The 24908-nt window shown below is 44.5% G+C and overlaps 2 protein-coding genes across 3 annotated transcripts; one reads left to right on the top strand and one right to left on the bottom strand.

Moving 5' to 3' along the window:
• The first annotated feature begins 2714 nt into the window (after positions 1-2714).
• LOC125545075 (cyclin-B1-1-like) lies at positions 2715-5799 on the top strand. 2 transcript variants are annotated; one of them, XM_048708935.1, is made up of 9 exons: positions 2715-3019; positions 3472-3655; positions 3762-3849; positions 3945-4139; positions 4239-4358; positions 4482-4730; positions 4812-4985; positions 5094-5272; positions 5379-5799. In XM_048708935.1, the coding sequence occupies exons 1-9, from the start codon at positions 2968-2970 to the stop codon at positions 5512-5514; spliced, it is 1377 nt and encodes a 458-aa protein (XP_048564892.1). In that variant the 5' UTR covers positions 2715-2967; the 3' UTR covers positions 5515-5799. The 2 variants fall into 2 exon arrangements, with proteins under 2 accessions (XP_048564892.1, XP_048564891.1); XM_048708934.1 differs by having other exon boundaries at positions 3756-3849.
• A 400-nt stretch (positions 5800-6199) lies between these two features.
• On the bottom strand, positions 6200-9347 carry LOC125545074 (UDP-glycosyltransferase 87A2-like). The gene is made up of 2 exons (XM_048708933.1): positions 8679-9347; positions 6200-7308 (listed from the first exon to the last, which is right to left on the bottom strand). Exons 1-2 carry the CDS (start codon positions 9202-9204, stop codon positions 6353-6355), a joined length of 1482 nt encoding a protein of 493 aa, XP_048564890.1. The 5' UTR covers positions 9205-9347; the 3' UTR covers positions 6200-6352.
• Between the last annotated feature and the right edge of the window lie 15561 nt (positions 9348-24908).

Below are 24908 nucleotides of genomic sequence, written 5' to 3'. Positions count from 1 at the left end.
GGCCGGTTGCCACCCGTGATAGATGGTGCATTGCCACGCGGGGCCGGATGCGAAGATGGTGCCTGCTTGCCCCCTGAAGATGAAAGCCGCTGAGGTTTGCCGCGAGTGGCGGCGTTGGCGGAGGCGAAACCCGGTGAGACACGGCGGGCCTTGATGCGCTGTTCACGGCCAAGGAGGCGGGCATACAGCTCACGAGGTGGAAGTGGATCGTCATGGCCATGAACGTTCTCAACGAGATTGTCATAATCATCGTCGAGCCCGTTAAGAACGAAAGTGGTGAACTCCTCATCCTGCAGAGACTGGCCAACCGAGGCCAATGTGTCGGCAAGACCCCGCATCTTGTTGAAGTAGTCCGTGATGCTGAGGTCACCAAGCTTGGTCTCACTAAGCTCGGTGTGTATAGAGTGAGCACGCGCCAGAGACTGCGAGGTGAAGCTGGTGTGAAGCGCCGCCCACGCCTCCCGGAATGTAGTAGCAAAGATGACCAGCGACGAGACGCTCGGAGTGAGCGAGGACTGGATGGCAGAGAGAATGGCCTGATCCTGGGCCACCCATGTATGATACGCCGGGTGATGAGTGGGCGGACACGGGATGGATCCGTCAACATAGCCCTCCAGATAGCGACTGCGCAGAAGAGGCAACACCTGGGCACGCCAGGACAGGTAGTTGTCCGGCGTGAGCTTCACCGGCAGCAGATGCGAGAAGTAAAACGGTGATGGTGCCGTGACCTGAGCGGCGTGAGCATGCATCGATGGCGCGTAGGGACCCGTCGACGGGGCTGTCTCGAGATGAGGAGCACCCGCCGAGTAGACGCCAGGAGCACCGGGAACGAGGGCGTCGGCTCCGTAGTTCACCGCGGCCCCGTAGGATGGCTGCGGCGGTGCAGCCACGAACCCGGACTGCGCGGAGTAGGGTTGGTGCGGCGGCTGCGCCAGGAAGTGCTGCTGCGGTGGCGGCGCGGAGTAGATCGGCGCCGACGGTGGCTGATGGTGATGCGACGGGAGAGCCGCATAGGGTTGGTGATGATACGGCGCCGCGTAGGACGCCACGGGCCAGGAGGACGACGGCGGCTGAAGGGAGCCCTGGGCCGCCGACGGCGCACCATACACGGCAGGAGCGACGCCACCGGGCGTCTGCGCGACGACGCCGTAGGGCGGCTGCACAGCAATGCCATGAGACGGCGGCGCAACGAACTCAGCAGAGGAGTCGGCCGATGGATTTGATCTGATCGGGGACTCGGTCGGTGGCCGGGCCCCGTAGGCCGACGCAAGGGGCCAAGAAGTGAGGAACAATGACATAGGGGCGAGGGCCAATATGTTGAGAACTTGCTCGACACTCTAAACGGGGTGTGGCTCTTTCATTATATAGAGGTACCAAGGGGTATAATATAATGTTACAATATTAATACACAGACTACGTATATATACAGTCTAACAAGTAAAACTAAGACATGGTTAGATACATCATGCTTACAATGTAAGCAATGGTTTCTCATATCCAAAATTTATCACAATAGTATCCACGCATATCAAACATTATTTTTAAAAGGTAAATCAACGGATACGTATCATGTCGTATCAAGGGAGTATCTGAGCAACATTTGGCTAGATACGTGTGCTTTTTGAAGTGTCCGTGCGACACAAAATACTTGATCAAGAATATAATTCGCGCTAAACATAACCATGGATGCTTCTTGACTCTACAGTGTGTAAATCTTATGCAACTGGATGATATTAGTACGTACACATAAGGTCGGTGTAGTTCCATACTACACAAATATGAATATAGAAACTCAATAGTTGATTGTAGATCCCGAGCTCATCGGGTGTCGGATGAAACTAAATTCGGGAAAAACATAGCAAATACGATAAGAAAAACCTAAAATTTTATGTCATCGAAGATGCTCAGGTTTTGACATCGAGGGAGCTCTGTAAAAAAACCCACAAAATCAATGCTCAAAAATGTGAAAATTTGAGCATTACTCAAAGTTTATTTTTTGTCCAGAGTTCCTGCAATGTCGAAGCATCATGAAATTTCCAACTGAGCTAAAACCACATAAGTTATTTTCGAACGGAGGTTATATTGCAAATGATCCCAAGCTCGGTAACGCCGCCCTGTATAGAAACTGCTATATTCACATGACTTGATAAAAAAATATGTAAAAATGTATAGAGCCTCACATTTTGGCTTTAGGAAAGAGTTAAAGAATTCGACATTTTCTCGCTTTCGGAAAGAGTCGAAGAATTTCACGTTTTCGCAAGAAAAGGTTGAAATTGAATGTTTCCACCTGGTGCCTGGCCTTGGCAACCCAGAGCACGCAATGGCCAGTGAATGAATGAACCATAATAAAAAGAAAGAAAACCACACGCCAAAGAGATCTTGTAAATCCGTCGTACATACTACAACAACACAAAAATCTTTCCAATAACAGTGGCCATTAATTTCTTACCATATATCCAACGCGGCTCTGGTGTTACGTGTCCTACACAACTCGCGCCCCTTTACAGCTCGGAACCCAGCCACCCAACGGCTAGTGCCCCCGTTCAATCCCGGCCGTCCGATCCCGCGCCCCGACCGTTGCGATCCGAGCCCTTACCGACCGTTGGAGGGAGCCAGCCGCTCCTCCCCCTCCCCCCCGCTCCGCGCAGAGGCCCACGCCGCCGCCCACCCCGACAGGACCTTCCCCGTCCTCGTCCTATATCTCTCCTCCCCTCCTCCGGAACCCAGACCCCCAATCCCTCCAAGAACCCCCCCATCACGCCATCGATTGATCCACCCACGGCACGAAAGCGCGAGGCAAAGGTCGATTCATACCTAGGCGAGGCGAGAAGAGTCGAAGGGTCGCCGTAGAGCTCGCCGGAACCCACCGTGGCTGCGCTCGCCGGCGGGGAAGAGGGCTCGCGGGTTGCGCGCTTCTTCTCCTCGGTGCTGTCCGGGATCTTTGGCCAGGGCGAGGAGGGGGACGCGATGGCCGCTCGCGCGCAGAACAACGTCGCTGCCGCTCAGCAGCAGAACAGAGGTGCGTGCGCCGACGGGATCCTGCCCTCCCTCTCTCGTCTTCTTCTTCTTCTTTTTCCTTTGGCGTGGTTCCCCCTGGGTGGATCCTTCGCTGGTTCCTGGTTCTTGTTCTGGTCTCGGGAAAAGATGGGTTCTTGGGGGAAAAGATGGGGTTCTTGGGGGGGAAGATGAGTTTCTTGGGGGTGTTCGTTTCGGCCCTGACTCCCTGTCTGGTTGGGGTGAATTCTTGATGCGTTTTTGTTTGATTTCTTAGCAAGGTTGTGCTTCAAGCTTCCGATCCGTGGCTTTCTCTGCGATTAATTGCTCAAGATTCCAATCCTCGTTTTTGGTCTGAATTGATTGCCGCTAGAGCAGCTTCAGACGCAAGATTCGACTCTGATGGCGATTTGATGTGGCTTGATTTGATCCACCTCCTCCCGACGGATCTGACTTCTTCTTGTTTCTTCCCTGCAGCTTTAGGTGGTGGTGGTGGCGGTGTCCCCGCCATGGGCAAGCAGCAGAAGGCGGCCATGGCCGGCAGGCCCGACCCCAAGAACACCCGCCGCGCCCTGGGCGACATCGGCAACTTCGAGGCCAACAACCGGCGCGCCCCACTGGGCGACATCGCCAACGTCGTCAACGCCCGCGCGGCCGAAGGGTAAGCAACAAATCTACCCGTTCCAGTACGATTTCCTCTTCTTCTTCTTCTTCTTCTTCTTCTTCTTCCTATGGAACTCCTGCTTACGTTGCGTTCTTAGAAACAGGAAGCCGCAGCCCCATGAGCCGGTGAACCGCCCCGTCACGAGGAACTTCGGCGCCCAGCTCCTCAAGAACGCCCAGGAGAAGGCCAAGGTACGCACGCGCGCATGCCCTCCTCCCTCATCCTGATTTGAATCGTATCTGGTCTCGGTGCTGATCGGAGCGTCGCCTGGCTTTGGTTGCTGCAGAACCCGGCGGCGAGGCCTGCGGTGAGGAGGGCTCATCATGTCAAGCCCGCCCCTCCTCCACCGGAGCACGTGATCGAGATCAGCTCCGACTCCGACGTGACCAAGTCGGAGGCCGGCAGCGTCAGCTCCGTCCGCAAGTACTCGAGGAAGAAGGTGGTCACCACCCTCAGCCACGTGCTCTCGGCGCGCTCCAAGGTACGCGCGTTCATCCGTCGACAGTCAAACACTTTGCTTCCTAGACCTGTGCAAGGAGCCTGATCTGATTCTGATTCTGATCCACCATTGCAATGCCAGTTTGCAGCCGGAATCACCGAAGAGCCAGCGATCCAGGACATCGACAAGCTTGACGGCGACAACCAGCTCGCCGTCGTCGACTACATCGAGGATATCTACAAATTCTACAAAGTCGCTGAGGTAAAAACATGTACTCCCTCAGGCAGTAGAAGACTAGAGTGTGCAAAAGCATTGTGATCTCCTGCCTTGCCTGCCTTGTCTCTGAATCTGAAGGTGTTGTTTCCCTGCTCTCTCTGTTGACAGAATGAGTGCCGCGCCAGTGATTACATGGACTCTCAGGTGGAGATCAACGCCAAGATGAGGGGCATCCTCATCGACTGGATCCTGGAAGTCCACCAGAAGTTCGACCTGATGCCCGAGTCGCTGTATCTCACGGTGTATATCATCGACATGTACCTCTCGCTGCAGTCCGTGCTCCGGCGGGAGCTGCAGCTGGTGGGCGTCTCCGCCCTGCTCATCGCCTGCAAGTACGAAGAAATCTGGGCTCCAGAGGTAGGCTGAAGAATCCCTCTGCTTACCAGATGTTCATTCATTCATCGAGTCCACGTTTCTGATTGCTGGCTGTGCTTGCAGGTGAATGATTTCATCTTGATCTCCGACAGCGCATACACCCGGGAGCAGATTCTGAAGATGGAGAAGGCCATCCTGAACAGGCTGGAGTGGAACCTGACGGTGCCCACGCCCTACGTCTTTCTGGTGCGTTTCGCCAAGGCCGCGTGCTCCTCCGATCATAAGAACGACAAGGAGGTAAAAGAACTTTACATTTACATACAGACACAGCATACAAATTCTTCAGATCAGCGAGTCTGTGTGCTGATGTTTCTCTTGTCTCTCTTCTCCTGGATGTGTGTGCAGATGGAGAACACCGTCTTCTTCTTCGCGGAGCTGGCGCTGCTGCAATACGGGCTGGTGCAGTCCAAGCCCTCCATGGTCGCCGCCGCTGCTGTCTACGCCGCCAGGCTCACCCTCAAGAAGACCCCTCTGTGGACCGACACTCTGAAGCACCACACTGGCTTCACTGAAGCGCAGCTGATGTAAGCTATAAGCATGTGCACACTACTGAATCCCTACTGTAGCCTGAATATCATTCAGGGGCACGCACTGACAGAGACAATGCTTTTGTGTGATGATTGGTTTCAGGGACGCTGCCAAGATCCTGGTGGCCTCGCACTCCACCGCGCCTGACAGCAAGCTGAAGGTCGTCTACAAGAAGTACTCGAGCGAGAAGCTCGGAGGAGTCGCCCTGCGCCCGCCTGCGACCGACCTGTGCAAATGAGCTGCCCGCGTGTTTGTTGCTTTGGGTTTGGATTTGGGAGTGCGATGGAAGGATTGTCTGACATTTCGCCGTGTTGGTTGTTATTCGTTTCTTGCTTTTAGAAGAGTGCTTGCAAGAAGGGTTTGAATAACAGTTATTTGGTTGCAAGTCAGGCATATTATCTGACTTGTTGACAAACTATTATATTAGGATTTGTGTGAGAAAAATACACCTTGGTCTTGGTGTATATATATGTTTTCTGGATGCTATCTACGACAGCTATTCAATTATTTGAATAATCTTTGATGTCTCTGTCCTTCTGAATTTCCTCCTAAAAATGTGGTGTGTGAGATATCTATCTGTTATTCAAAATCTGAACCACAGTTGCAGTGTTCATCATAATTTCAAAATCTGAACCATAGTTTGAAATTTGCACTTCATAATTTGAACTAGCCGCACTGCAATTGCTGATAAAAAGGCGTCTCTGTAGAAATTTCAGTCTTAGAATGAGGTTTTACAACTGTGCAATAAAGAAAACACTGCTCTTTTTTTCGACTCTCTGTCCTTTTGAATTTCCTCCTTATTTTTAACATTTTTAACTTTTATATTTGCACCTTCATATTCTGAACCTTATTTGCACAAGTAGTCTTAGAATAATGGTTATCATCAAAACTACTCACGCAATGAAACCAAATGGCTCATTGAGTTCAGGATGAATGGAGATTAATATCCCTTAGCTAAAGGTGCAATGAAACCGTTATGAAGATACAAGAACAATGAAACCAAATGGCTGAGTGAGTTCAGGACAATGAATTTGAGATCCTTTGACAGAAACCGTAGCTCTCCCATCAAACTACACTCAGACAACATTTGGTTTTGGAACATCAATTTTGGAACATTGCTGATCGAGTTCAGCACATCGTGACTCGCATACCATCTGCATCAATGAACTGAGATTATCATACGAAGATCCACCCTCTTCAACAGCTCTGCCACAGACCTCTTTCCACTCAAGGGCACGCCTCCTTATGGTATCGGCCTCATCACAGGCCATGAGCCTCTTAACAGCCCTTGCAATGTCCTGACTCCCAATCAGGCCATCCTTATCGGCCCATTCGCGCAGGGCCAGTCCAACCTTCCAGTCTTCAACAATCAGACGACCATCAATCGGTTGATCAAAGAACAGTGGTAGAGCAAGCATAGGCACGCCAGCAAAGACAGCTTCAAGTGTCGAGTTCATTCCACAATGTGTCAGAAAGCCCCCAACAGAAGGATGGCATAAAACCTTCAACTGATCACACCATGCCATTATCATGCCCCTGTCGGTGTCACCAACAAGTTCTCGCACCCGGGAAGACTTTTCGCGAAGAATCCATAAGAACCTGACACCGCTTGATGCAAGGCCTAATGCTATCTCATCAAGCTGGGAGGCTGACACAGAGAGGAAGCTGCCGAGGGAGACATATAGCACCGAGTTCACAGGTTGAGAGTCCAGCCAGGTGAAGCAGTCTCCTGGACTGGTGGCAACTTCTCCATTGGACTTGGAATGCTGGTCTTGTAGTGTCATGTAGGGAATGCAGGGCCCAACTGGGAGAACTGGACATGGGAGTGCTGATCTTAGGGAGTTGATGACACCGGCCTCGAGCTCGTGCATAGTGGTGAATAGGAGGCATTGCGTGTTCTTGATGCTAGAGACAGCTGCTAGGACATGGTTTACTGTTGTCTTGTTGTGAATTAGGGGCTCCAGATCAGATAAGGTCACTGAACTTGAAGCAAAGCCTGAGATATAGTGCTCAAGTCTCTCATCAGATTTATCTGCAGAAAAGAAAGGATGACTGAGCAATGCTGCAAGCTGCCATGTCTATTACTGAAATGAACAAACTATATCCACTATAACAATGACTATAAAAAAATAAAATCACCCGAAATGAGAACCATGTGGTGCAGTTAAAACAATACTCATATGCGACACCAATTTCTCAAGCTTGATCTATGGCTAATCTCAAAAAAAAAGCTTGATCTATGGCTCAGTTCTGGCTATTTGGACTATCCATAACAAAACTGCATTTAGACCTTTTAATTCGGTGAGTTTTTTCCCAGTAATAGCATGTGCCACAAACAAATAGACATGCCCACTTTGAAGTTACATGTGATTAATTAGTCATTTTCATGTTTGGCAATGTTTATTGACCATGCTCCGGGTCACTTGGTCCTTTGCACATGCAGCTGCCGGCATCGTAACACTTGAAACTACGTGGGGATGTGCACATAAATAATGGAGCAGTCAAACAATGATACTTGAATCAGCGAAATATTGAGAGCATCCGTGTATGTCGGCATTCTGCAGGATATATATATTTTGGCAGAGTTACCAAGTACTACTCCCTCCGTCCCAAAATTCTGTTTTGGGACGGAGAGAGTAGTACCCTCATGCATAAACATGAATATGTACTACCTCCCTTCCGGTTTATAGGGCTCATCTCAAAATTTCAGTTTTTCAGTTTTATAAGTCTCATTTCTACTACTTCTCATCACATGTTCAGATTTCAATGTGCATTAACTCTTTGCATGCAAGGATTATGACAAAACACACCAATGTACTCCCTCCGTCACGGTTTAAAAGGCGCGCTTGGAAATTCTCTGGGACCTAGGTGATTATCTATTGGTTGTGGGATGGGCTAAAAAATAGCATTCACACTATGCATGCATATAGAAATAGTATATCGGAGTACTAATTAGCTACTAGAAATAAATGCAATGTGCCCTAAACCTTGTCTATTGTGGAAACACACGCAAATTCAACTGTGCCTTCTAAACCGTGACGGAGGGAGTATGTAAAGCTTCTTTGTCATTTATTGGTCAAACATGCATGCATTGCAATTAATGCATTGGTAAAGACAACTTTTTGAGGAAAACGAGTGCACTAATTGAGTACTTTTGCAAACTACAAAAATTATTCCAGCACTTATCATCTATCTTGGATGGTGAGATTATTGAATTGATCCGTATAAAACCGAAAGGAGGGAGTACATCAGATGGTAGCGTCTTGAAATCCAACACGTGATAGATGCAACAACAAATAAATTGAGTGAAATAATCAGTAGTGCTAGTGGTTCAGCAGTCGGGAGTGGTATCAGCCTATCAGAAATGCTTGGAAGCAGCACGTATTGGAAGAGGAACCTGACCTGTGGCGGCGCCGGCGGCCGGGGCGTGCTCGTCGGCGAGGCGCGGCGGGAGGGAGTCAAAGTGGTAGTAGGCGGAGAAGAAGGAGGCGGGCATGGGGAAGAGCGAGCAGACCGGGACGCCCCTCCGGTTGCCGACGCCCACGACCCAGGGCACGTAGGTGTCCGCCACGAGCGCCGCGACCTCCCCCTCCTCCTCCCGGAGGCGGTCGAGCAGGAGCTCGAAGGGCGCCTCCATCTCGGTGGCGACGGCGTCGAGGAAGCCCGCGTGGTCGGCGGCGCGGCCGTGCTCGGAGGGGATGACGTTGGGGATGGCGCGCAGGCGGACGCCGGGCGGCGGCGGGGCGGAGGAGGAGGAGGAGCGGAGCAGGCCGAGCCACTCCTCGGTGACGACGAAGGTGACCGCGGCGCCGCGCGCGGCGAGGAGGCGGGACAGGTTCATCATGGCGTTGACGTGGCCCCTCCCGGGGAACGGCACCGCCACAATGTGGCAGCGGCACGGCTCATCCGCGGCGGCGGCGGCGGCCATCTCCGTGAGGACTGACGAAGTGACGAGTGTGTGGCTCTCGTCGCGCTGTCGTTGCCTAGGCGGCTAGGCCGCAGACGATGTTTGTTTGGAGTGAGCAGTGAGCAGAGCGCGCGGTGCGGTGAATCTGGTTCTCGTGTCAGCCGCCAACGTGCGCGCGGAGGAATCTGCGGCGACGTGTAGCATCTTTTCTATTGCCCGGGCGACGAGAGTAATTTTTCTACTCCATCCTTTGCGGTTTATAGAGCTTATTTCAAAATTTTAGTTTTTTTATTTTATAAAGCTTAATCTGATTGTTTTCCATCACATGTTCAGACTTTAAGATACATTAAATCATTGCATGCAAGTATTAAGAAAAAACTGATCAATGCATGCATTTTATGCATGCATTGCAATTAATGCATTCGTAAACATAATTTTTTAAGGAAAATAAAAGCATTAATTGGGTGCTTTTGAAAACTACAAAAAAATATTTCACCACTCATCATCTATCTTGGTTGGTGAGATTTTTGAATTGAGCCTTATAAACTGGAAAGGAGGGAGTAGTAGGATGCCGCGCATGTATTGCTTTTTTCACTCGTCTCTGTAATGTGTGGCACAGGTAGCGAGGAGGCCTCACGACAGAGTGACTAAGCTGCCCGTAATGGAAGTATCATAGGTAGTATCATGCATGCCAACTAAGCAATTTTGATGAGGTGGTATAGAATTAAATGAAGAAAGAGAGGCTTGAGTATCATATCATGATACCGTATTATATTAAATGATGTGCTACTTTGTGTCATGCATGACAATAAATATAGTCCTCTATGATACCAACATACTCCCCATTAGGGATAATAGTATCATAAACTAGTATCATATATATGATACTAGTATATGATACTCCCCATTATAATAGGCTGGTCGTAATGGTAGTATCATAGTATCATGCATGTCAACTAGACAACTTTGATGATGTGTCATAGCATTAAATAAAGAAAGAGATGATGAAGTATCATATTATGATACCGTATCATAATAAATGCTATGTTATTTTGTGTCATGCATGGCAATAAATACAGTACTACATGATATTCCTTCCGTTTTTATTTTGTCTGCGCCTAAGTGCAATCCCGGATATCAAGGAGGGCTCTGGTGAGAATTTTTTGGACTGGTTTGCCCCTGCTTTCTTGTTAATTGTGTGTATTGGAAACTGACACGCTATAAATAAGGGCATGAACGGATTGGCTTGTTCCGCTCGTCAGCTTTGCATGCACGCTAACTGCGGCACTAATTGCTTGGGATGGCTCCACACATGCAAGGGATTGGCTAGTCGCTGCTGCTGCATGCAACGGATTGGTTAGCAGTTAATGCTTTAGTTACATGGGAAGCTGAGAATCAGGGGCAGAATTGGAAGGAACCGGGAGAAATGGCTAGCCCGCAGAGCATTTAGGAAAAAACTGCAAAAACTTAGGCGCAGAGTAATAAAAAATGAAGAGAGTACTAAATATATGATATCATGCATTAGAGAGATAGTATCATACACTAATATCATATGCATGATATTATATATAATTCTCCTCATTACAACTAGCCTAACTGGTATAGTATGTTTGAAGTAATAAAAGTAGTATTAGGCTGATCATAGTGGGAAGTAACTTAGACTAGTAACATGCATATGTTACTCCCTCTGTAAACTAATATAAGAGTGTTTAGATCAGTACTTTAGTATTCTAAACGCTCTTATATTAGTTTACAGAGGGAGTACTAGTCTATGTCACTACCTCTATAGTGCATAGTATCATAGATTAGTATCATAGATGGTCTCATTTATTGCCATGCATGACACATAGTAGCACCACATTTATTATGTTACGATATCTATCTATGTTATTATAACCATCTCTCTCTTCTTTAATTGTCTGCCACATAAGCATGTTTACGAGTCCCAAGTATATGATACTACTTATGTTACCCTCACTATAACCAGCCTTACATCTCACCCACTCATGCTTTCAGTGTGATTAAATAATTTGTATCAATTATATCTTCTGAACAAAATATCCGTTGATAAACCGTTCAGATATTAGTACTCATGATGATATTTAAATTTGCAAAACAATATCAATTTTGGAGATAGTTGATTTTTTTTCAAATTCAAATTATGTTTTCATTGCTTATTCATTTCAAATATCGTTAATAATTTATTCGGCTTTCGTTTTTATTTATTTTTGGAGTCTTGAAATAAGTTTTCATATAATTTTATTAAGTTATCTTTCATGGTATAGCTGAGTTCTAAGGGTGTTATTTTCATATTTTCCTATACGATTCCGTTTTTGTGGCACAACTACTTTACATGTTTTCATTATTTTTTTCCTGCATTATCTTTTTCATGTTTTCGTCATTGTTTCATTCTATAAATCATTAATGTTTCATCTCTGATTTGATTAAGTTTAATTATGTTTTGTTTTGCATGTTTTCACTACTGGTTCACTCCGGTTTCATTAATGTACCATCTGGTATACTTCCTCCATCTATATATATATAGGACCCTGCATATACTATGGGTTAGCACAATATTATATGACATGCATGTCACACAAAGCATATCCTCAAATTGTATGTGAAATGAGTTTGTGATGATATAATTTTTATATTATACATCTCATATATAAATAATTTTACTATTGGTCAAAGGCTACCTCGAAAGACATATTAGGGCATCTCCAAGACGGACCCGCAAGCCACCCGCATACGTCCTGACCGTGTTGTCCAGACCGCGGAAGCCATCCAACGCGGGCCTGTATCGGTCTGTGGCACGGTCCGGGCGCGTTTTCTCCCGCAAATCGAAGACAAAAGTGGGGGCGCTTTGCGGGAGTCCGGACACCAGACGCGTAGGACTCCGACACCCCTGGCCCACCCAAAACCCTTCCGGACCCCGCGCCTCCATCCTCCCCATTTTCTCTTCTTTGTACTTTCTCTCTTGCCTTCACTGCCGCTCCACCACCCTGGTCGCCACGTCACACCCCTATCGAAACTCTACGCCAGCGTCACCTCTAGTGCTCGAGCAGGGATCCACCCCGCTTCTCCTTCATCATCGTTCAACCCTTGTCCTATGACCACTCCCTGAGATACCATTCGCTATTGCTATACTCATCATGCCCGCAACAGTTCGATGAATCACTGGAGCTAAAAGCATTTCCTCTTCTTCTTTCTAGCAATGGATTCTGATTTGGAGTACATATACGAGCACTATGTTGAGTTGTCCGACGGCTCGTCGGACGAGGAGGAGTACTTCACTGAGATGGCGATGATGTAGGCGGTCCTTGAAGACGCGGAGCGTGTGGAGGAACATGTTCTCAATTCCAAGGGCTCGATCAAGGGTCATCGAGTGCTCAACTGCAATAGGGCGTACGACCATTTGACACTGATGGCTGACTACTTTACCCCAGATGCACTCTTTGCTGACCATTTTTGCTGATGTTTTTGAATGTGCAAGACTACTTTCGATCGTTTGTAGCATGGCGTCTGGTCCTATGATACTACTTCACCCTGAAGAAGGACGCCAGGGAATGATTGGCTTCTATGGTTACCAGAAGTACATGGCCGCACTCCAGATGCTCGCATATGGCACAACTGTTGATTCGTTGGACGAGTACCTACACATGTCTGAGAGCACATGCGGAGATGCCATGGTCAGGTTTGCAACTGCCGTGGTCAAGGTGTTCATACCTCAGTACCTAAGAGAACCAATTGTGGCAGACACCGAGAGGCTCTTGACAATCTTAGAAGCAAGAGGGTGGCCAGGTTTGCTTGGATCCCTTGACATGCATTGGAAATGGAAGAACTGCCCAAAGGCTTTACAAGGGCAATATCAGGGTCATGTTAAGAAGCCCACCATCATTCTTGAAGCAGTTGCATCACATGATCTTTGGATTTCGCACGCTTTCTTTGTCATGCGAGGGTCTCACAATGACAACAATGTGCTGCAGCAATCGCCGTTGTTTGTGAGGTTGACTGAAGGAAAAGCTCCTCCTTGCCACTATACTGTTAATGAATATGAGTACAACATGGGCTACTATCTGGTTAATTGTACCTATCCTCTGTGGGCTGCCTTTGTCAGCACCATCTCTAACCCAGTTTGCCAGAAAAAGGCTCACTTTGCCCAAAGACAAGAAGTAGGTAGAAAGGATGTCGAGAGGGCATTTGGAGTTCTGCATGCCCATTTTGCAGTTGTTCGTGAACCTTCTAAACAATGGGATCCGGAGACCTTGTGAGAGGTGGCGACATGTTATCTGATCATGCCCAACATAATTGTCGAGGATGAGGGTGATGATGCGGCCGCAACTCTAGAATTTAAGAACATGGGTGATCCTATCCAACTTCAGACAAGAATCAGACCACATTTGAAGAGTTTATTCAAATGTATCAACAAATTCGGCATCGACCAACTCACGAGCAGACAATGTTGGGGATATCGCTTATCGGGAACTTATCTGTCGACCCAAGATAAGGGGTAAATCAGTCAGTTTATTGGCATATCGGCAAACTTATCGTCATATCAGCTGATTTGTCGACCAATTTATCTTATTGGCCAGACACCAGTAAGCAACAAATCGACCTATTTATCGGAATGTTGGAAGATATCTTGAACAGTGCGAGCAGCTGAAGGAATATCTGGTTGAGCATCAGTGGGCAGTTAAAGGGGAAAACAATGTTGGGATGTAATATTTGAACATTTTTAAATTTGAACTACTGCTGCATGCGGCTATTTGAACATCTGTATCCTTTGTATGCGGCTGTTTGATCGTGCGGACTCAAAAAGAGGGAGGCCGGATGTATGTGGCTATGGTTGGATGGCGGCCTCCTGCATCCCTATCTGTGGACTGGCCCCCCTGTCCATGGATGGATGCGGGAGGAAATTTGTGGGTTGCCGTTGGAGATGCCCTTAGGCCCTATATGTGTGGATGAAGGAAGTATCATGTAAGTTTCATAATTGTATGAACATTTGAATTTGAACTTGTTTTAACGATGTTCAAAATTGATCTTGTTTTAAAGATTTAAATGCCATGAATCCAGGATTAGAAAATGGATCATTGGTTCAAAAGATAAAAGTGTTACAGAGTGTGAAATCAAACTAAAAGTATGGGTGGATGATCCCGTGCTGAAAGAATAAAACATGTTGAGTGCAATAAATTCCTGCTGTCAAACAGTGATTGGGGCCCAGAAAAGAATAGCATGTTTCAAAGCAAAATGAGCGAAATACTTCGTATATGATATGTGTACGCACACATCCTCAAACGAAATGTGCGGCATCCCACTACCCGGCAGAAAGTCGGACCGCTAGTTCTTCATTTCCGGCTGACCCGTAATGTTAAGTGAAGGTTTTCGATGACACATTCCTTGAAAAATGAAAAAGGTTTTTAGTGTCATGCCCAATGCATTATTATTTTAACAGTGTGGATTACATAGTGCATTCTTTTGGAAACAAAGTAAAGGCAAATTTTTCCCTGACTTCTAGAATAAGCTAAAATAAACTGCCTCCTGCTTAGAAGTTTGGGCTTTTAGAGTAAGCTAGATAGAAGGCAGTTTACTCTAGAAGCCCAAACCAGACACAAAAAACTGGCCCTAAAGCACTACAAAAACACACACTTCCGTGATGATACTTGTTTGTCACAATAGGTCACGTTTTCTGTCACGTTTTCTGTCCTGCATGTACATCAATGATGATTTTATGACAGAATCAAGATAGTCATACCTGTGTTGTCGTAGAAGTGTTCCATGACATTACCAAAATTATCATCACGGAAGTGTCCACTTCCATGACGATAAATCATGCGTCATAGAAGTGCTTTCGTCAAGGGTGACCGACACGTGGCATCCACCGTAACAGGCCGCCATTAAGCTATCGGGTTCAAGTTTGGATCCGATAACCCGTTAACGGCGCAGACCAATGGGGATTTTCCACGTGTAAAATTCTCATTGGCCGGCAGATCCACGTGTTGGCCTGGTGTTTGGACAGTTGTCATCCAGCGAATGGACGGAACACGCCTATGATACATCGACACGTGTCTCGGCCCAACAGTGGCCCATTCAGGTTAAAAGGCCGGGCCTGTCAAAATAAGCGGGCCGGCCCATTAGCGGCCTACTTGAGTTAGACCCATTTACAAGCACGACCCATACAAGTTACATAGAATCGGCTCATCAAAGGGCCATTCTAGATTTGACAATTTCTAGCCCATCGTCAGTTTAAGCCCGTTAACGGCCTGCTATGTCTTTGGGCCCAATTACGGCCCGAGCTTCTTTCGGCCTGTTAGCAGCCGATCGTCAGTTCCAGCCCAGTAACGGCCCGGAACGTCTTTCGGCCTTTTCTCGGTCCATTCTGCAGTTGGGCCAATTCTAGCCCGCTGTGACTTTAGGCCTGTCCTCGGTCCGTTCGGTAAATGGGCCAACTCCTAGCCCATTTTGTCTCTCGGCCTGTTAACAGCCCGCACAACAGGTGGGCCTTTGACTTTAGGTCCATTAGGGGCCCATGTTCCGCAGGGCATCATTTCAGCCCAATGCGACTTTTGGCCTGTTAAAAGCCTAGTTTGCAAATTGGGTCTGCTCTGGCCCATATCACTTTTGGCCTCTTACCGGCCCGTAAAGTAAAAGGGCTGAGACAAAATTGACATGTATTTCGGCCTGCTAGAGGCCCGCGGGCCATTTCCATTTAAACGGCCATCTCGAGCTTTTAGCCTGTTAACTGCCTGCTAAGAGCCATTGTTACGGTGGGCCACATAATTATCCACTTAATATTATTTTGACCAGCCCAATTAAGGTGACTACACATGTTTGTTCGTTTGTATGGTATGTAGGAAAGGTTTGGGCATGTTGGCCCCCGTTTCAACGGTATAGCATATTCAAGAATTATCCTACTCTATACTATCGCCTCTAAAATACATACACTATACAATAAAAAGACTAAGGCATAGAAACGTAGAATAATCCTACACTATACAATAAAGAAATTACAGCCAAATATACCCACTAGGCATTATAGTTTGGCACCAGTGATAATAAAGCGTACACAAACATCAAATTACATACACTGGATAAATAAAACTCATACATCATGGACACGCATCAACAGAACTTACAATTTGAACTATAATCTCTTCAGAAAATAGGATTGGCCGGATTAAGATAGCACAAATTTCAATCCGCAAAATCTCCAATTCCTTCGTGGTTACCTCAGTGTCTTGATTCATTTTTTGACTCCTGCATCTAATACCCGCAAGTCCAGTCTTAACTTGTTGATTGCACGTTGAGAATCATGTACACGTTGTCTTGCCACCTCTAGTTGATGCTCGAGAACATCAGCACATTCCAATTCCAATCCATAATCATTCGGTAACGACCATGCCGCACTGCTCGCAGATCTTTGTGTTGATGTCACTTCATCCTGAAATATTTCTGTAAGTACACATGACTAGGACAAAAATATAGTTAAAACAGTGAAGCGAGCAAGACAGACTATTTTGTACATGGAAAAAAGGACTAAAAATAATGTTACAAGTCATAAAGCATAAGAAGGTGGTATTTTAAAAATAATGGTAGTTTGTGCAGCCCGCATACAGAAATCTCTCTTAGCTCACCAGAGGAGCATGATGTTGGGGCCAAATCCAAAACACAGACAAGTTACAAATTTAGACAACACATTGTGTAGAAGTAAGCAAGCAGTTGGCCATTCTGTATCTTAATTAAAGTCTTAGGGAGCATAATGAATAGCAGAGGGATTCTTACAAACCTACTACAACAAGCAAAACTATGCAATCATTAGCCTAGTATAAACTAGATTCTGAGCCTCATGCAGTAATAGTTGGTTAATAGACTTCAAAGCTTCAGGCGCACTACGCCAGAGTAATTAAATGGTAAGGCCTTTAATTATGTCAACTAATAGTTATACAAGTACCCAACATCAGGCATCAATTTTGGGGCATCTAATTAACTGAGGACAAATAAAGCAATTGAAAAGAGCAAATTAACTATGCCTGAAACAAACAAGGAATTGAACTATTGAGTTGGATGCGGTGACTTACCTTAACTGGTTGAACAGGCTCACCGTTGCTCCTACTTCTCTTGCAAGGCTCCTTCCTAACATCTTGTACTTGGAAATCCTCAATCTTATCTTTATTGCACCCCCTCTGCAAGGTGACACAAACTAGTTACTCGTCTCCTTGGAAGATAAATATGCATACTTTCCAGTATGTCAACAACACAAAATGATGAGATTATAACAAAACAACACCACATAATGAAACATGCCACATCTCTTGCACTTTCACACAATGAAATGAGCATTTACTATGTGTGCACTATGTAAAAACTAGGCATACCTTCGAACTAGATCTCCAAGTACTCTTGGAGAGCCTACTTTAGTGTACAGCCAAACCTTTATGTCACCTATGAGTTAGAAAGCCCCCACTACAGCAGCCCTTAGTGTTTAAATCGTTGACAAGCTCTATTAGAGTGTTAGGTCAAGAACAACAAGTAATCAAAGCAAACAGTCCTAGTATGGCTGGCTGATGCAAACAAGCAATTGAACAGATGTGTGAGCAAATCTTACATATCAAGAAAAGAAGTAAAGAAGGAGGCTTAAAGATCATCACCTGACTGACCAGATTTAAGGGGCATTTAAACATCATGTGCAACGTATGAACTAACATAAACATTGCATATTCCAGATTCTACAATGGAATGCACATGTATTAGGTTATGCCATGTATATGATGATGCCTAAATGTACACTATAGCAGGCAGGAGTGATTCATCATTGCACGTACAATTGAATTGCAGGTTAAGGGCCAGTTCTATTCCGCCATTTTAGAGCTTATTGTGAAAATAAGCCATAAAAGATGTAAAGAAGTCATTTTGAGTTATGGGCTTGGGCTTAACTTATTTTGCTTTGGAGGGGGGTGTTTCGGGTAGAAGCTCACTAAAAATTGAAGGGAAGGGGAATAGTGAAATGACTTTGTTGTCTGCCTATTTTACACTCAAAATGCAACTGCTCACACCCGCGTCACACCTAAACCTCAAGTAAAAACAAACACGCAAGCGTTCATTGCCCTGCCCGCTTGCATCTCCTCTCCCCTTTCCCTCTACCTCGATCCCTTGCCTGCAGCACTGGGGTTCCTCTAGCGAGCCGTCGCCACTGGTCCCATCTGGCCTGGTCCTCAATGATGCTCTGTCCAGCTATGCTACATGGCCGGCGGGTAGGGCCAAATCTCCCCGGCTGCTCCTCCCTCTGGCGCCACCCCTCATTCTCATGGTCTCCAGCAGCTGCTCCATTGTGGTCCGTCCAACGCACTACTCCAGTGGGCGCCGCACAACTACGGCTGATGCCACACTACGACAGAAGGCACCTTATTCCCCCTCCCCTCCTCCCAGGCTGTGGCCTTGAGGTGCTGTTGAAGGATGAGCTCATCCAACAAGGTGAGGATCTCCTCTAATTTTTGCAAAATTTTCATTCTAATCCACTATACGATGAATTGCTATGAGCTGCCTCTACTGCTGCTATATGATGCATTGCTATGAGCAGCTCCTGCTGGTGCTCTATGATGAATTACTATGAGCTGTTGCTGCTATATGATGAGTTGCTATGAGCTGCTGCTGCTATATGATGAGTTGCTATAAGCTGCTCCTGGTGCTTCTATATGATGAATTGCTATGAGCTGCTCCTGCTGTTGCTATATGTTGAATTGCACACTGCTGCTGCTGTATGATGAGTTGCTATGAGCTGCTGTTGCTATATGATGCTTTCAGGTGCTGCTGCTATATGATAATAACCAGCCACTTGGACCATCGAATTTGAATAAATAATTGTTCTTCATTTAAATATGGGTCATGCGTTCTTCGTTTAAATTAGGCAATGAGATCTCTATGGAAGACATTGACCAAAGTAGATTGTGCCAAGTAGATGGTATCTTTGTATTTGCATTTTGAACAAATAGTGATGGTCTTTTTTCCTATCATATTAATTACTGTACCGGGTTCAGTTTGTGATGTATGCAAGTCAAATTAATTTTCATATGGGTAGAAAAATGACAAAATATAATGCAATATAGACTTTTCACTGATCATACCAAAGATAAGCTGAAAAGGAAGGCAATGAAAAGAACTGGTTGCCTTATTGCCTGTAGCTTATATTCACATGTGCTTATTTTCTTAGGATAACTCGTAATAACCGTCCCTAAGAAACTTGGCCAATAGAACTAACATACAAATAACATGTCACGATGATTGTAATGGAGGAGTGACCTAACATAGCACACTGTATAGGCTCACTGTTGCCTCTCCTTTTTTTGCGATGTTCCATGAAATTGCCACATACATCTTGTACTTTTTCATTATGTAATCCTTTCTGCAAGTTGACAAGGCTAATTTCAGACATCTCTACATGATAATACATTGCATATCCCTTGCACATATTTAAACCACCAATTAATGATTGTGTGCGTAGCATAAACTAGTCATGACTCTGTGTGCTGGACTAGCAAGCACTCTAAGGGAGCCTAATGTAGTGCACTGGAAGTCCTACATGCCACCTACGATTTTGTGTAATGTACTACCTTTGTTCCTAAATATATGTCTTTGTAGAGATTCCAGTATGGACCACATACAGATGTATATAGATGCATTTTTGAGTGTAGATTCACTCATTTTGCTCTGTATGTAGCCTATAGTGGAATCTCTAGAAAGACTTATATTTAGGAACGGAGGTACGAGGTAGTATCATGTATGACATCTACATATCTAATTTAGCAGCCAGTAGTAGAAATCATTGTCTGCACAAAGGGATTACTAGTCGAAAATCCTAGCAAAGCACGCTGGCAGGCACACAACAATACAAGAGATAGACACACTTACAAGATCATAGCAATGCCTTGATGTCTAGTACGCAACCTTCTTCTTGTAGACGTTGTTGGGCCTCCAAGTGCAGAGGTTTGTAGGACAGTAGCAAATTTCCCTCAAGTGGATGACCCGAGGTTTATCAATCCGTCGGAGGCGTAGGTTGAAGATGGTCTCTCTCAAACAACCCTGCAACCAAATAACAAAGAGTCTCTTGTGTCCCCAACACACCCGATACAATGGTAAATTGTATAGGTGCACTAGTTCGGTGAAGAGATGGTGATACAAGTGCAATATGGATGGTAGATATAGGTTTTCGTAATCTGAAATTATAAAAACAACAAGGTAAGAAGTAATAAAAGTGAGCGTAAACGGTATTGCAATGCTAAGAAACAAGGCATAGGGCTCATACTTTCACTAGTGCAAGTTCTCTCAACAATAATAAAATAATTGGATCATATAACTATCCCTCAACATGCAACAAAGAGTCACTCCAAAGTCACTAATAGCGGAGAACAAACGAAGAGATTATTGTAGGGTACGAAACCACCTCAAAGTTATTCTTTCGGATCGATCTATTCAAGAGTTTGTACTAGAATAACACCTTAAGACACATATCAACCAAAACCCTAATGTCACCTAGATACTCAAATGTCACCTCAAGTATCCGTGGGTGTGATTATACGATATGCATCAAACAATCTCAGATTCATCTATTCAGCCAACACAAAGTACTTTAAAGAGTGCCCCAAAGTTTCTACCCGAGAGTCAAGACAAAAATGTGTGCCAACCCCTATGCATAAGTTCACGAGCGGAACCCGCAAGTTGATCACCAAAACATACATCAAGTGGATCACATGAATATCCCAATGTCACCACAGATAAGAACATGCAAGACATACATCAAGTGTTCTCAAATCCTTAAAGACTCAATCCGATAAGATCACTTCAAAGGGAAAACTCAATCCATTACAAGAGAGTAGAGGGGGAGAAACACCATAAGATCCAACTCTAATAGCAAAGCTAGCGATACATCAAGATCGTGCCATCTCAAGAACACGAGAGAGAGAGAGATCAAACACACAGCTACTGGCACATACCCTCAGCCCCGAGGGTGAACTACTCCCTCCTCGTCATGGAGAGCGCCGGGATGATGAAGATGGCCACTGGAGAGGGATTCCCCCTCCGGCAGGGTGCCGGAACGGGTCTAGATTGGTTTTCGGTGGCTACGGAGGCTTTTGGCGGCGGAACTCTCGATCTATTGTGCTCTCTGATGTTTTTAGGGTATATGGATATATATAGGCGAAAGAAGTCGGTCAGAGGAGCCACGAGGGGCCCATGAGGGTGGGGGGCGTGCCCAGGGGGTAGGGCGCGCCACCCTGCCTCGTGGCTTCCTCAAAGCTTCCCTGGCGTCTACTCCAAGTCTCCTGGATTGCTTCCGTTCCAAAAATAACTCTCCTGAAGGTTTCATTCCATTTGGACTCCGTTTGATATTCCTTTTCTTCGAAACACTGAAATAGGCAAGAAAACATCAATTTGGGCCGGGCCTCCGGTTAATAGGTTAGTCCCAAAAATAATATAAAAGTGTATAATAAAGCCCATAAACATCCAAAACAGATAATATAATAGCATGAATACTTCATAAATTATAGATACGTTGGAGACGTATCAGCATCCCCAAGCTTAATTCCTGCTCGTCCTCGAGTAGGTAAATGATAAAAGAAATAATTTATGAAGTGTGAATGCTAGCAGGTGCACAAGTTTGATCAATGATAATTTCAATCACCTTTTCTAGCATCATTATATATCATAACAGTAGCTCAACTCATAAGACTTTTCATGATCAAGTAACAAACTATTCCCATGTTAAAGCATAGATCATAAACTTTCTTGAAGACTAACAAACCGTGTTATTAGTCATCAAACAATTACAATTCATCTTATTTTCAGGAAGGGTCTATGTCAGAGCTTTGATTCAGCAAACTTCACATACTCAACTATCATTTAATCTTTCACAATTGCTAACACTCACGTGATATTTATGGGTTCAAAGTTTTAATCATACACAGAGAAAGATAGGGGCTTATAGATTCGCCTCCCAACCTTTTACCTCAAGGGTAATGTTAACAAAATATAGTTCATGATGCCTCACATCCAATTGGATATATATATATATCAGGATCTTTCCAACACAATGTGCTTGCCAAAGGATAAAATGTAAAAAGGAAAGGTGAAGACCACCATGACTCTTGCATAAGGTATAAGACAAGAATAAAAGATAGGCCCTTCGCAGAGGGAAGCAGAGGTTGTCATGCGCTTTTATATTTGGATGCACAAAATCCTAATGCGAAAGAACATCACTTTATATTGCCACTTGTGATAAGGACCTTTATTATGCAGTCCGTCGCTTTTATTCCTTCCACATCACAAGATCGTATAAAGCTTATTTTCTCCACACTAATAGATCATACATATTTAGAGAGCAATTTTTATTGCATGCACCGATGACAACTTACTTGAAGGATCTTACTCAATCCATAGGTAGGTATGGTAGACTCTCATGGCAATACCGGTTTAAGGGATGTTTGGAAGCACAAGTAGTATCTCTACTTGGTGCAAAGAATCTGGCTAGCATGAGGGGGAAAGGCAAGCTCAGCGTGTTAAATGATCCATGACAATTTACTTTATTTCGGATATAAGAAAACATAACCCATTACGTCGTCTTCCTTGTCCAACATCAACCTTTTAGCATGTCATATTTTAATGAGTGCTCACAATCATAAAATATGTCCAAGATAGTATATTTATATGTGAAATCTATCTTCCCTCAATATTTTTTCATGAATTGTTCAAGTGACCAATACAATGTTTGCTAACCTTCAATAAATTTACCACCTCTAATTCTTATATGTGAAGTCATTACTCCCCATGGGATAAGCATATATAATTTCAGATTTATGATATTCAAATCATTCAACTATTTACTCATAGGATATAAGTGAAGCACACGAGTAAATGACAAACTACTCCAAAAAGATATAAGTGAAGATCAATGAGTAGTTGAATAATTATTTAGCTATGTGAAGACTCTCCCATTTAATAATTTCATATCTTGATATTCAAACAGCAATCAAAACAAAATAAAATGACATCTAAGAATATCAAACATCATGTGAAGAAGCAAAAACTTAGGATCAACCGATACTAACCGATAGTTGTCGAAGAAGAAAGGTGGGATGCCAACCGGGGCATCCCCAAGCTTAGACGCTTGAGACTTCTTGAAATATTATCTTGGGATGCCTTGGGCATCCCCAAGCTTGATCATTTGTGTCTCCTTAATTCCTCTCATATTACGGTCTCCCTAAATCTCAAAAGCTTCATCCACACAAAACTCAACAAGGACTCGTGAGATAAGTTAGTATAAATCAATGCAAAAACCTTATCATACTCTTCTGTACCAAATCACTAAAATTGTTAATCAACATTGCATACTAAATGCCTCCGCATATTTAATAGTCCTATCCTCAAATAGATTCATTAAACAAGCAAACATATGCAAACATAACAACAATCTGCCTAAACAGGACAGTCTGTGAAGAATGCAGCAAGATCCATACTTCCCTAGCTCCAAAAATTATGAAAGAAAATTCCCACTGTTGTAAAATTATCAGAGATTATTATTCAAAAGGTTTCAACATTTTATCACATTCTAACTTTTCTAGGAAATTTTTTCAACAGTGGTAAACTTTCTGTTTTCAAACAGCAACATGTAGACTTGTAAAATAGGCATAGTAAAGGCCATCAATGCCAATTTTATTGGAATAAAAGATTCAAAACATTGTTATAAATAACAACAAGCAAATCTTAACAAAATAAATTGACGCTCCAAGCAAAACACATATCATGTGGTGAATAAAAATATAGCTCCAAGTAAAGTTACCGATGAACGAAGACGAAAGAGGGGATGCCTTCCGGGGCATCTCCAAGCTTAGGTTCTTGGTTGTCCTTGAATATTACCTTGGGGTGCCTTGTGAATCCTCAAGCTTAGGCTCTTGCCACCCCTTATTCCATAGTCCATCGAATCTTTATCAAAAACTTGAAAACTTCACAACACAAAACTTAACAGAAAACTAGTGAGCTCCGTTAGTAAAAGAAAACAAACCACCACTTCAAGGTACTATAATGAACTAATTCTTTATTTATATTGGTGTTAAACCTAATGTATTCCAACTTTTCTATGGTTCATAAACTCTATTACTAGCCATAGATTCATCAAAATAAGCAAACAACACACGAAAAACAGAATCTGTCAAAAACAGAACAGTCTGTAGTAATATGTAGGTTTCGAATACTTCTGGAACCCCAAAAATTCTAAAATAAATCCGTGAACGTGAGGAATTTGTCTATTAATCATCTTCAAAAAGAATTAACTAAATATCACTCTCCATTAAAAAATGGCAGCAAATCTCGTGAGCGCTAAAGTTTCTGTTTTTTACAGCAAGATCGCAAAGACTTTCCCCAAGTCTTCCCAAAGGTTCTACTTGGCACAAACACTAATTAAAAGCATAAAACCACATCTAAACAGAGGCTAGATGAATTATTTATTACTAAACAGGAGCAAAAAGCAAAGAACAAAAATAAAATTGGGTTGCCTCCCAACAAGCGCTATCGTTTAACGCCCCTAGCTAGGCATGATGATTTCAATGATGCTCACATAGAGGATAAGAATTGAAACCTAAAGAGAGCATCATGAAGAATATGAATAGCACATTTAAGACTAACCCACTTCCTATGCATAGGGATTTTGTGAGCAAACAACTTGTGGGAACAAGAATCAA

Source organism: Triticum urartu, chromosome 3, assembly GCF_003073215.2.
Source record: "Triticum urartu cultivar G1812 chromosome 3, Tu2.1, whole genome shotgun sequence".
NCBI lineage: Eukaryota > Viridiplantae > Streptophyta > Magnoliopsida > Poales > Poaceae > Triticum > Triticum urartu.
This window is presented reverse-complemented; position numbering and strand designations above follow the sequence as displayed.